This window comes from Gallus gallus, chromosome 18 (assembly GCF_016699485.2).
Source record: "Gallus gallus isolate bGalGal1 chromosome 18, bGalGal1.mat.broiler.GRCg7b, whole genome shotgun sequence".
Lineage (NCBI taxonomy): Eukaryota > Metazoa > Chordata > Aves > Galliformes > Phasianidae > Gallus > Gallus gallus.
The window spans coordinates 8,428,272-8,440,733 of record NC_052549.1 but is presented as its reverse complement, the minus strand read 5'-3'; the positions used below and the strand labels follow the sequence as shown (position 1 = coordinate 8,440,733).

The 12,462-nt window shown below is 51.5% G+C and overlaps 2 protein-coding genes across 21 annotated transcripts in view; one reads left to right on the top strand and one right to left on the bottom strand.

Moving 5' to 3' along the window:
- The window catches only part of ARSG (arylsulfatase G), a 66,825-nt gene that overhangs the window by 46,598 nt on the left and 7,765 nt on the right, over positions 1-12,462 (bottom strand). For 2 of the 18 annotated variants that reach the window (XM_040649612.2, XM_046902071.1), the window contains exon 4: positions 315-624. The exons of 12 other annotated variants lie outside the window; for them this stretch is intronic. The gene's annotated coding sequence lies outside the window, so the exon portion shown is untranslated. Of the gene's footprint in view, positions 1-314; positions 625-2,852; positions 6,033-12,462 lie in introns of those variants that run through there. 4 more of the 18 variants (XM_046902070.1, XM_025141629.3, XM_046902072.1 and 1 more) reach the window with 4 other exon arrangements.
- Positions 905-10,271, top strand: SLC16A6 (solute carrier family 16 member 6). 3 transcript variants are annotated; one of them, XM_015279952.4, is made up of 6 exons: positions 905-1,144; positions 3,779-4,020; positions 4,558-4,701; positions 5,266-5,394; positions 6,434-7,264; positions 7,858-10,271. In XM_015279952.4, exons 1-6 carry the CDS (start codon positions 1,122-1,124, stop codon positions 8,097-8,099), a joined length of 1,611 nt encoding a protein of 536 aa, XP_015135438.2. In that variant the 5' UTR covers positions 905-1,121; the 3' UTR covers positions 8,100-10,271. The 3 variants fall into 3 exon arrangements, with proteins under 3 accessions (XP_015135438.2, XP_046758136.1, XP_015135439.2); XM_046902180.1 differs by lacking the exon at positions 905-1,144 and adding an exon at positions 2,095-2,234; XM_015279953.4 differs by lacking the exons at positions 905-1,144; positions 3,779-4,020 and having other exon boundaries at positions 4,614-4,701; positions 5,134-5,394.

The following is a 12,462-nucleotide window of genomic DNA, read 5'->3' as shown; positions in this document are numbered from 1 at the left end:
GAGCCAAGTAACCGAGCTCCAGGTCTCTGCCCCACACGGGCAGCACAGTGCTGGGCAAACCATTGCTTCCCAGCAGCCGCCTCCTGTGCTGTGCTCACGGTCAGGCTTTGCTTTCCATGGCATTCTGCAAAGCCCCATCTCAAGACCCCAAATCACTCCCCGAATCCTTGAGAAGCAGCAGGGAAAGGAATGAGAAAGCAAAGCCAAGGGACAGATGCGACGTACGGACGAGAAATACCGAGGAGTGAACGCCTTTGGGTTTTTTTTCATGCCAAAGATATTTGCATTCTTATTTCTTCCTTGGAGGCACAAACCTGTTTTGTCGTCCCGTAAGCGCTCACGCTGTCGCTGCTGGGCTGAGTTACAGCTTGGGGAGGGCAACCCCAAGGCGAGGCTGCGTAATGGGAACGTGAGAGGTGCTCACCGCCGACACCGTGGGGCACTGCCAGCCACAGCCGGCACAGCGGGCTCAGCGCCAAGCTGCCCTGCCAGCACAGGAGCATCAGTGGCCAATGGGCCGGCGCTGCTGCGAGAAATCTGTGGGGTTGTGCCTAAGTTCCCAGGTGGAACCTGTGTCTTCTTCACCCAGTTGGTTGCCCACTGAACTGACCACTGCACTCCTCGCTGTAAAAACAAAATAAAAGACAAAGGGACTCTAGCTCAATCTAAAGCACTGGGGCTCACTGGCAGGTTGGGGACTAAAGGAGCAGTTTCATTTGGGTTATTTTTCCAGCTCTGTAAGCCAGAATCGGCAGGTTACACATTGCCCCAGCAAAGTGCACCCAGCACAGTGCAGGAGAGCACATGGGGCAGGGGTATGGTGCACTCCACTGTTATCTGTGGGCAAAAGTCCTTTGCCTATGAGCCCTAAGGGTTCGAGGCCCCACAACCACCCCAGAACTGTGGGCAGAGTCCATCTGCGCCTGGCACATCTGGCACGGCGAGCTGGGCACTGCAGCACTACTGCCTGAAGGACCTTCCAGCCCCAGCCATTCTAGAACCCTACTATCCCACCGTTCTGCAAACAAACGGACACACAGCTTCGGCGCAAACCTAGTGCCAGGTTCTGCAAGTTCCCACTGGGCAGAAATGACAGAGCAAACCCAGACCTTCTCCTGGTAATGCTTAACGCTGCTCCCCAAAGGTACTGCCTATTTCCCTCTAACCTTTCTATCGCATTTTTTGCTGAGCCCCCGGTAACTGGACCAGAGACCTCCTGAACCACGGTTGGGACCCACCCACCGGCCCCGAGTAGCACAGCTGGAGACCCCCCTGCTAAGAGGGTCAGGGACCCTTCAGTACCAGGTCTGGAGACTCCCTGTAACGTGGCTGTAGACCCAGCAGCAGGGCTGGGGATCTCGTGGTAAGAGGGTCAGGGACCCCCCAGTAGCAGGGCTGGAGATCCCTAAGTAACAAGGGAACCACCCAATACCTGGGCTTGAGACCTTCCCTGTAATAGGGCCAGGGACCCCTCCAGTAAGAGGGTCACAGACCCTCCAGTGCCAGCACTATGGACCCAGGTGGGCTGGTGTCTCTCCCAGTACCGCGGCTGGGAACCCCCAGCAGCAGGGCTGAGGATCCCCACAGTAACAGGGCTAGAGACCTAGCAGCAGGGCTGGGTCACCCCAAAAAGAGGGGCAGGGACCCTCCGCACCAAGTCCGAGGACACCCCACAGCAGCAGGGCTGCAGAACCTCAGGTACCCGGGCTACGGACCCTTCAGCAAGCAAGGCTGTGTACCCAGCAGCAAGGTCGGGGGCTGCCCCCAAGTAGCCCCGAGGCTGGAGACCCCCCCCCAGTACGAGGGTCAGGGACCTCCTATTAGCAGGGCTGGGGACCCCCGCTGACAGTCCCGGTGACCCCCCTCTGCCAGCAGGTGCCGACCCGGCCCGGCGGTACCGCTCCCCCCCACCCCTCCAACCCCCCCCCCAGCCCTCCCCCACGAGGCGCGCTCCCAGCACCGCCCCTCCGCGGCACACGCGGTACCGGCGCCGCCGCTGGGGCGAGCCGGGCCCGGCGCGCACATGGCGCTGCGGAGCCGCCGGCGGAGACCGGCTCCAGCCGGTATATAAGGGGCTGGGAGCGAGCGCAGAGCAGCCGCCGCCGCGGGCAGCGGGAGCAGCGAGCGGCCGCCGGGCAGCGGGGCACCTCCTGTCGCCGCCCCGCCGAGGGTCTGCCGGCATGGGCAGCTCGTAGCCCCGCTCCTCGCCCCGCCGCAGCACCCAGCGCCGCCCGGTGAGTGGGCTCCCGGGCTCGGGGAGAGGGGGGCTCGGTTGGCTTTTTTTTTTTTTTTTTTGGTTGTTTGGTTGTTATTATTATTTTTTAATATATTATTTTTGTTTTTTTTTTTTTCTTCCTTCCCACCCCCCCCTCCTTTTCCGCATCCCTTTATTTTTAGCCGGCGGCCCCGGCGCTGCAGAAACCAGGTCTGAAATGTTCGGAAAGTGATGCAGGAAAGGGGGGGACGCTGCGTCCCTCGGCTCCGGCATCTTTAATTTTTTATTCCCCCGCATGGTTCACCTTAATTTCTTTTAATCTTTAAACGCACGTCATGCACGCTCAGGTTTATTTTCTTTTTTCCCCCCTTTTTTTTTCTTTCTTTTTTTTTTTTCCTCTGGCTCTAATAGCGTGCTTCCTTCCCATCTCCTCTCCTCGTGCCATGACACAGGCATCCAGCGCCGGCCCCTCGGGAGGGACCACGGCACTTCCTACAAACTTTGGGCACCGCAAAGCGGTGGTCGTGTCGTCCCCCCACCCCCCCCCCTTCCCTTTCCCTTCCCCCCCCGTCCCCGGAGGGATGCTGGTGGCAAATCCCCCCCCCCCCCCGGGAGCCGTGAACCGGCCGCGACCCACCTGGCGATGCCGCAGAGTGGGGCGATGGGTGCTGCCGGGGGGGATGGGGGGGGTCCCGCGGGGCCGCCCACGGTCACGGGTGGGTGCCGCCCCACCCGCTGCCGGGTGAGAAGTTCCCCAGTGGGATGGGGAAGCGCTGCCGGAGCCGCCCAGGGTTCCTCCGAGCGTAAAATGGAGGAGGGAAATGCCTTGGGGGGGGGGCCGTGCCCCGGGTGGCGGCTGGGCCCCTCTTCGGTGACGGCTGCAGGCGGCGCCGGGACCGCGTCCCTATGGGCAGCGCAGGTGTCGCGGTGCAGAGCCGAGCCGGGGCCGTGGGGCTGTCCGTGCTGACACACACACAGGGATGCGAGAGCTCGGCAGCCCCGCTGCGGTGCTTTTGGGGTACAGGTGCGATCCCAGGGAGTTGCCGAACGGCGACGGGCGCTCGATGTGACATCTGGGGGCTTTAGGGAGCAGCGGTGTACTGCAGTGTGCTGGTGGCATTGACCGATGCTGCGGGGAACAAGCGGCACCCCAAAGGTGCGGGCGGCCCCCGGGCTGTCGCTGCCCAGCGAAGGGCTGCGGGTGGGAGGTCGGGTGCTGTTGGGAAGCCGTGCAGCCCCAGCAGCCCTCACTGGGTGCCGCGGTGGATCTTTCACGAACTGCATCCATCCCGCTGTGCCGGAACGCAGCTGATCGCTGGGTTTTGCTGATGGGAACGGCTCAACCCGGTGCTGAGCGGAGAGTTTCTGGTCCTTGGTTCAAAGGGTCCGGGCAGAAATGGTCCCTCTGGGACTGTCGGGGGGAGGAACTTCAGCCCATCTCCTGGATTTAATTCCTCAGCAGCACGGGGACTGCCTAGCAGCTCCGGCCAGCTGCTCAGCCGTGCCTTGGTAAGCAAAACTCATCTCGAGCTGATGCCTGGTTTGTTCTCTCCTCTTTTCCAGATCAGAAATGACTGTCAAAGCTGTAAAAATGCCGTGCACCACTCCAAATGTTTATACTAAAGTGCCTGATGGAGGATGGGGCTGGGCAATTGCTGTGGCTTTCTTCTTTGTGGAAGCTCTTACATATGGCGTTATAAAATCGTTTGGAGTCTTCTTCAATGACCTGATGGAAAGCTTTGATGAAACCAACAGCAGGATATCGTGGATAATATCCATCTGTGTGTTTGTGCAGACCTTCACAGGTAAGAGTAAAGGGCAGGAGTTGGAAGGTGCAGTCCTGCTGCTGACTCAGCACGTGGAGGCCTGGGATCAGGGCTTGTGTCCCAATGGCTCCATGATAAATTGCAGCCTCCAGGCTTTGTGGATGTTTTCTGAGACACCACCAAATGGCTGTCCCAGTCCCCTGGTCTCCTTGAGCTACAGCTCCTGCGTGGCACAAGGACGTGGCCCTTGGCCCAGCTGCTCATCTCTCAATGGAGATAAGATTCTGAACATCAAAACCTGACTTGGTGGTGGAAAAAGATCAAAATATAACCTGAGCTTCCCCAAAATCCATTTGCTCCTGCAGGTTTGTTCCAGGCTGCCCACCCATCCTGGTCTCTTCTGGTTCTTATCCCACTGCCACGAGCTGCGTGGTGCTGCAGGAGTGATGCTCTGCTATGCGAGCAGATGGGGAGGTGGCACATGGAGGGGACGGGGGTATCTGCAGGAGGTGGCTGGTGGAGGAGCTGCTGTTTGTGTTGCTGACCTGTGCTGACCACAGCTCTCTTCCCATCCAGCTCCTCTGTCGACGGTGCTCACCAACCGCTTTGGTCACCGCTTCGTCGTGATGGCTGGAGGGGTGCTGGTCAGCACCGGCATGATCACCGCCTCCTTTGCCCGCAGTGTTGTTCACATGTACATCACCATCGGCATCATTTCTGGTGAGTTCTCCTCTTCTCAGATCTGCCATACGCTTGGCTTGCTCCTGCTGCTTCCAGCAAGCTCTGCTGGGGAATGCTGCCACGCTCGGGCAGGAGCTCTGACTGCTGGGAGTGCTGGGCTCGAGAGGAACGCCCTTCGTGGGATCACATTCTCTCTTCTCCTTTTTCTCCCTGTTATTTTTCTCTTGTTCCCATCTGGCCTGGGTGTCCTGCTCACATCTGCTGCCAGTGAGCTTGCCTTGCTTACGGGAGCGATTGCTACAGGCTGAGTCCTTGAGCAGATGGGGTCCTCCAAGTGACGCTGCTGGCTGTTTGGGAACAGGTTTGGGGTTTTGGGCGTTTTGTTTTTTCTTGGGTTTTGCTTTTGTTATTTTTCTTCTCTTCCAATTTAAAAAAATAACATTCTGGTTTCCCCAATGATTTTTTTTCCAGGGTGACTTGCTGAGTTGGCCGAAATGATACTGTGTAATCTCGCCATGGGGAAAGCTGACTTAACGTGTTCTTGCATCGGTGTTTCCCCCTCCCTTACTTGTTGTTATGGCAATTTTTGGCATTTATTCACAGGCCTCGGGTACTGCCTCTCTTTCCTCCCGACTGTCACCATTTTATCACAGTATTTTGACAAAAGACGTTCGCTGGTCACAGCAGTGGCATCTACAGGGGAATGTTTTGCTGTCTTCCTCTTTGCACCAGGTATAGTGCCGGAATGCCGTGAATTCATGCATGCCTAAAGCACAGCTCTGCTCTGATCTTTCTCCCAACAAAATGGTGCACGCTGGCCTTCCCGTGAGCTGTTGCAGCCCATGGGTGGTTGCTCATGCACTCATGCCCTGCAGGCAGGGTTACCAGTAATCCTGAAGAGCTGATAACCATGTCTGACACCCTTCCCTGTCCCAAGAGAATGCTGCAGGGATACCCACATCCCCAGCACAGAGGGGACGCAGTGAGGAGCTCACAACGTCTTAGGCCACAGAAGGGAGAGGGGAAGAGGCACAGCCAGGTGCTGGCAAGGGCTGGGAAAAGGGCTGAGTTCACCCAGCATTTCCAGGCAGAACAGGACATGCTACACTGATACACAACCTGCTGCTTCCCTATATAGATCTTGCAGGCTAAAAATAAGACTGAGAAACTTCAGCTATTTAAAACATAAGGCAGTACGAATCACAAGCCCACTAACCTTTAGGAGCAGTCTTAAGCACAGGAAAGTGGCACGTCCCCATCACCACCTGTTTCCCCACCAGTGTGTTGCAGCTTCAGAAGTCATTCCCCTCCACTTCTGATGGGTTTCTGATGTGCATGCTTGCTTCCAGCTAATACCCATCACAAAGCTTAGCTGATTGGAGATGAAGGCTTGCAATTAAGCAGTGACATGCACCTTAGAGCGAGGCTAACAGACTTCCTCTACTAGCTGGTTTCAGGGTGGGGTCAGCTGAAAGAGGAAACTCAAATGTTGAGTTCACTTTCATTCACTAAAAATAGCACCACCTATGTCCTTGCGCATCCCCAGCTAGCTGGGACCTCAGAAGATAGCCTCAGCCCAGTGACAACCCGGATATTTTGAGTTGGAAGGGACCCTTAAAGGTCACCTAGTCCAACTCCCCTGCAGTGACCAGGGACATCTACAGCTCAGTCAGGTTGCTCAGAGCCTTCCTCAGCTGTAAATTCAGATAGCTGCTTGGCGCAACTGCGGGGATTTTTAGTGATGCTCTCTTTTTCTGCTTTCTTTCCTCAGTAAACACTCATTTGAAGGAGCAGATTGGCTGGAGATATAGCCTCCTTTTTGTTGGGGCACTGCAGCTGAGCATTGTCATCTGTGGATCGCTGCTGCGACCCATGATAATCAAAGAGCAAGAAGAAGAAGAAGAAGTGAAGGTGCAGCCTCCAGAAGAGCCTGCAGAGACAAAGTACATGCTTGAAAACGAGCAAACACGCACCTCAATAGAGTCCATTGACTCAGGAGTAGAAATAACTACCTCACCCAAAAATGTGCCTGGAAACACCAAAGCAGAGCCGAAAAGTGAAGAACCAAAGGACCATGTACAGATAACTGTTGAAAATAACAGCACCCCTACAGAACCAAAAACCAAACTACTGGACTTCTCTGTGATGAGAGACTATAGCTTTATCTGTTATGCATTCTTTGGCCTATTTGCTACCCTGGGATTCTTCGCTCCCTCCCTGTACGTCATTCCCCTGAGCCGCAGCCTTGGCATCAGCAAAGACCATTCTGCATACATACTGTCTGCAATGGCGATTGCAGAGGTCTTGGGCAGAATTTCAGCTGGCTGGGTGCTCAACAGAGAGCCTATCCGCAAGATCCACATCGAACTCATCTGTGTCATTCTGTTGTCTGTAGCACTGTTTGCCTTCCCTTTTGCCTCTGAATTCTGGGGGTTGATGACATGTAGCATATTTTTTGGGTTCATGCTTGGAACAGTAGCAGGCACACATATCCCGCTGCTGGCAGAAGACGACGTGGTTGGCATTGCAAGAATGTCTTCTGCAGCTGGAGTCTACGTCTTCATTCAAAGCTTCTCTGGGTTGGCTGGCCCACCCCTCGCAGGTAACTTACACTTTCATTGTGGGGCTTTTTTGGTATGTTTGACGGATATTTGTGCTGGCTCATCTAGAAAGCACTCTGCCAGCCCTAATCATAGAGCTGCCCTAAAGACCTGCAGCTAGCACAAGGAGACTCAGAGCCAGAAGGCTGCTGCAATGCAGCTCTGCAGAGTCCCACGGATGAGGCAGTCTCCACCGAGGAACCTCAGAGCAGAGAAAAATACTGCAGTGCAACCCTGATCCTGTCAGACATCTAGTGCTGGCATCACTTCAGGCTGTAGTGAATGGGAGAAGCAAACTACTTGCCCTACGTGTGTGTTTTTTTTTAACATACTCAGCCAAAAAAAAAACAGTCTCTATCATAATATAGAGATGCCTGAAGTATTGCAGTCCTAGAGTCCCTGCAGTGACTAATTCTCTGATTTGCCTAGCAATGACGTGCCGAACACAATGTTTTTGTTGGTAATTTTAAAGTAACATCTATTTGTCATTAAGTGTCTTTTCCTTGCAAATAATGGTACCTAGATTAAAAGCCCTGTGGGAGGGATGGGCAAGAGCGTGGGGGCAGGTTGTGGCTAACTGATGTATTTTCTGTAGGTGTCATAGTGGACAGAACACAAAACTACAGCTCAGCCTTCTACTCCTGTGCTGCTGGCACGGTCATGGGTGCTGTGTTTCTGTCCTTGGTGAGACCGTGCAAGGTTGGGATGTGCCACCAGCAGCCAGCAGGTGCGGAGGGAAGCGTGGTGGAAGGCACACAAGACTCACCAGAGGACTTCATAGACATGGACATTGGAAAGGCAGATCATTCAGGAAAAGGCTCTGACAGCGTGGCTTAAAAACCACTCCTCTACCAAGCATCCTTGGTGTAAGAGTATGGAAAATGTCAGCTCTGCTCCACATCTTAAAACTACATTCTGAAGGGAATGTGAAATTTTAAATGTGAACAGAACAGTTGCTACCAACAACTTTTTTTATTCTTAGAAAAAACTTTTTTAAAACCAATTGAAAGCTCCATAGAAAGCCACAAAAGAGCAGCTCCTGCCTAGCATGAAGATGTGATGCACACTCCCGCTTTCCAATACCACCTGTAGCTGAAGTCTTGACTGATTCCATGTGAAAAACTGAAGAGCAGAATCAGCCCATGCAGCTCAAGCCAGCAGAGCAGTCTGACTGTCTCCATCCCATGCTGCAAGTCCTGTGCAGTCCAGAAACCAATTACACTGACAGGAGAAGAGTATTTCATGCAATACCAGTAGCCAACTGCATTTTCTTGCAGAAGAATATGGACCGATGTTTCAGATTCGAGGAGGAGGCCAGGCTGGATAGCGGCTTAAAACATTGCAATTATTCTTCTAATTAACTTGAATGTCACAAATGCTGGGAAATTGGAGGTTCCATATGTCTTTATGGCCAGTTATTACTGCACATATATCATAAGGTCATTTTTCTTCTCCTGATTGATTTTTTTTCTTAACTATTTTCTATTCGTTTTCTGTTTATAATTTAACTATTTATTAATTTATTCTGATAGTTAAAGGACATTTATTTTAAATAACTGGAGAGGAAAAATTATCTTCTGCATAGTGGGAAGCTGTCTTTACGTTAGTCTTTTCAATACCTATATTGTATTGCTAGCTTGTGAAATCATTAGGAAACTTAATTTTACAGCGTAGTTGTTTTTTAATAGATAGGTCTTAGGTAGCCCAATTATTATTTAAAAGATGATGATGATAATAATAATAAACTACAAATTCAGCATCTCTTTCTGTAAGGCCTCGGCTGCTGGCAGCAGATCTGGCTGCACTGCTATGACCAGATCACTGCGCAGGGAAGATCTGGCCCAGCATGTCTTTAACCATGTCTGAATGTACCCCAAAGTTTCCCCTCCAGGTGCACAAAGGTCTGTGCCACATCACTGAACAAAGGCGGGTTGGTGCCAGCAGTGTCCCCTCCTCCCACACTCGGTGAGAGGCTCTTTGCTGCTGCCTTCAGGGAGAAATGAACTGGAGCCTGTGTGCATTTAATCTGTAAAAGGAATTCTAAGGCAAAGTAGTAGCTGTTCATGTAGTCTTAGTGGGAGAGGTTCCCGCTCACGGTGACACAAGCTTGCTTACCCCACCTATATGCATCTTAATGCCTCTAGGCAACTCAGGGGGATCAATAAAACAAGTCTGCTTCGGTTCGATGCTTTGGAAGAGAAGCATTTCTGTGCATTTAAGTGGAAGTGGCATCACGCATTAACTGCTACACTGACACATCTGTGTATTCTACCAGCCATAGATATGTGGGACAATCTGTTAAACTCCTCTTTGGGAAGGTGCTTGATTTGTTTTTCTGTCTTAAATGTCCAAAAAAGAAACAGGCACTCGTGCAACCAGGTGGCTGCAGCAGCCCATTGCCGCTGCCTGGCAGCTGTCATATCCACGCTGCATCTCGTGTCCTTTCTGTGCCTCAGCACTTTATCACCCCCAGCAGAACCTCACGCCAAGGACTGGAAGACCCCTCACAGAGGACTCATGCGTTGTGAGTCAATGATCAAACGTGTCGTGTCTCGATGTACTTTTATTTATTGTTAATTTATGATACTTCAAGCACGTTGGTAAATGTTCTGTAGCCTATCATTGTAAGGTTATTGAAGTCTTTGTAATACGAGACCTCACTACAGCACTTTGCTATTACAACTCTGCTTGAAAGTGGAATAAGGCCTCCAGGTTCTGTGTGTGTGTGGAAGCTCTCCGTTCTGCAGATTTACGAGGTTCTACTGTATTATTATTATTATTATTTTTTTTTTTTTACAACCGTTTCCAATACAGCTCAAATCCTCTGTTTGTCACTGACCTCACAGCACGTTTCTGTCCCGGCTCCAGCAGGGCAGCGCAGCTGTGCTGGCCCGGCAGGTGCCAACGCGCTCAAAGCAGGATTTACTGATTTGTTTGTAATGTATCTACTGGTCTCTGGAAATACTCTAAACACTGAGTTTTTGCAATAAACTTGTTCTTTTTTTTTAACCTCTTTTTTTTTTTTTTTTCTTTTGAATTATGAAGAACCTCCCTCTCCCCCTTCCTACCCCCAGGGCTGCTGGTGCAGGTCCGGCTGCTGCTTCCCCTGCTGGGAGGGCTGTGCTGCTGCACATCACTTCCTGGGGCTGAAGCAGCGTGTCTGCCCTGCAGCTTGGGCAATCCCACGTTCTATGTGAGCTGCCTGGAAGCTGGTAGCTTAGTGCTGACCTCGGGGTACTCCTGTCAACCCTTACAGCACAGGCCTGATTGTGAGCAGCCGCTGCTGCTGCCGGGTGTGAGTGGGAATTGAATTGGTGCTTCTCAGAGTGGTGATCTGCATGTCTTCAAGAAGCAGGCAATCATGTCATTATTATATCATCTCAATTGCAGAATGCTTTCTACTTGCCAGGCTAGACAGCTTGTGTGTCAGAAACCAAGCTAAGATAGTTGCACTAAGTGACAATTTTCTCCCCCTCAAACCTCACTTCTCTCTATACCAGTTGAGATGATGTCCTCCCTCACTTAGTCTGTAACTCCCAGAATCGCCAACCCCTGCAAAGAGCACTGCAGCCATGCTGCATCACTCCCAATATGAGTGCATATATTCAATTTGCAAATTAACTACTTGCTGAAAGACTCATCACACCACTGATGCACATTAATTGCAATTTGCTTTCATTCCAGTTGCAAGAGTCCTAGAGCAGAGATGATGATATGTGCTAGCAGAACAGACAGCACAAATACCAGAGTGCCAGGAAGCTCATCAGTCTCCACATCTGACTCTGGCTCAGTTACAGCAGTGAACAAACATTATTTGCAACAACTTCCACAAAAGAACAACAGAAGAGCTTTACAAAGGCTGCACACTGCTCCTGTACTCAGTTATAAGAGCACATAAAGCTGTAACACTATCACATGTCTCCCAGCACACAATTTTGAGTAATTCTTCCCACCTGGTTCAAATTAATGGCCCACGACCTCCTCTGTTATCCTGGTCTGAAGGCATTAATGCCAGAATAAAACAGGATAAAAACACTTCTACTCAGTAACTGTATATCTCATTTGAACCAGTAAATAGGAGGACAGCGTGGGACAGAAGAGCTCACTTCTGCAAGCCTCCACAGTCCCTTCGGAAGGGATTGTATAAGCTCTGTAGCCATGTTGCCAATGAGGGCAATGCCAACCAGATGTAAGCACAGGAAATTACACAAGGGCAGCTCGCAGAGGGCAAAAAACACCAGCCATAGGTGTCTGTCCATCCTAAAGCAGAAAGCTGTCTTGTTCCTTGTTTTGGGGGGGATAGAGGCCTTTAAAAAGAAAACCCCTTTCTTTTCCCCCATTGAAAACTAAGAGGAACAGCAACCTGTTGGGCTTCCTCACTTGCTTTAGATGAGCTAACATCAGGTACTGAGGGGGACAAACACGTCTTTAAAAACAGCTCAACTGGTTCGGGGAAGGAAAAAAAAAGAGTGAAGTAGGTGCTTACAAAACACCACAAGTGTTTTAATGATTCCCTTCAGATGTTAGTTGTTAGCATGTGAGATCATTGTTTTCCAGCTGCCCATAGTAAACATGACCTGAATTTTCACAGTGATGCAAGCACAAAAAGCAATCTTTCTCCCTCCTTAGAGCTCACCCTGAAGATGTCTCAGGGTTCAGTTTTAGAAAGGCTCATGTAACTGCTGGCTTTGTTTAAAGAGCAACAAAGAGAAAGCGCTGTTTTCAGAGGAATTACTTTCTACTTGGTGACCACTGGGTAACACCGAAAGGCAGAGCCCTTTCTTTGCGCTGGAACACCGCACTGAGAGCACGTGTTTCCCTTTGGCCAGAGATGCTCTGCACAGAAATCTGCCCACTGCCCATCAGCACTGTGAGCACAGACCCTGTGAGAGGGGCCTGGGGACAGCTGGGCTGGGCTGGAGAGGGAACGGTTCCCTCTAGTGCAGTGCTGCTGCAGGAGGCATCCAAAGATGCTCTCAATTAAAGAGCCCTGTTTTCAGCTGAAGTTTATGTACCTCCTATGGGTCCAAGCAAACTGTGGGGTTCCTGGCAGAGATATACAGAGTTTTTCCCTCCCCACTGCACTCGCACAGGCTTTTATTTGCAAGATGTGCAAGCCCACGGCCTGAGCTAGCATAAAGCTCTTTTTTTTTTTCCCTGCAAATTGCAGCAAGTCATGCAATAAATCAAATACAACCCC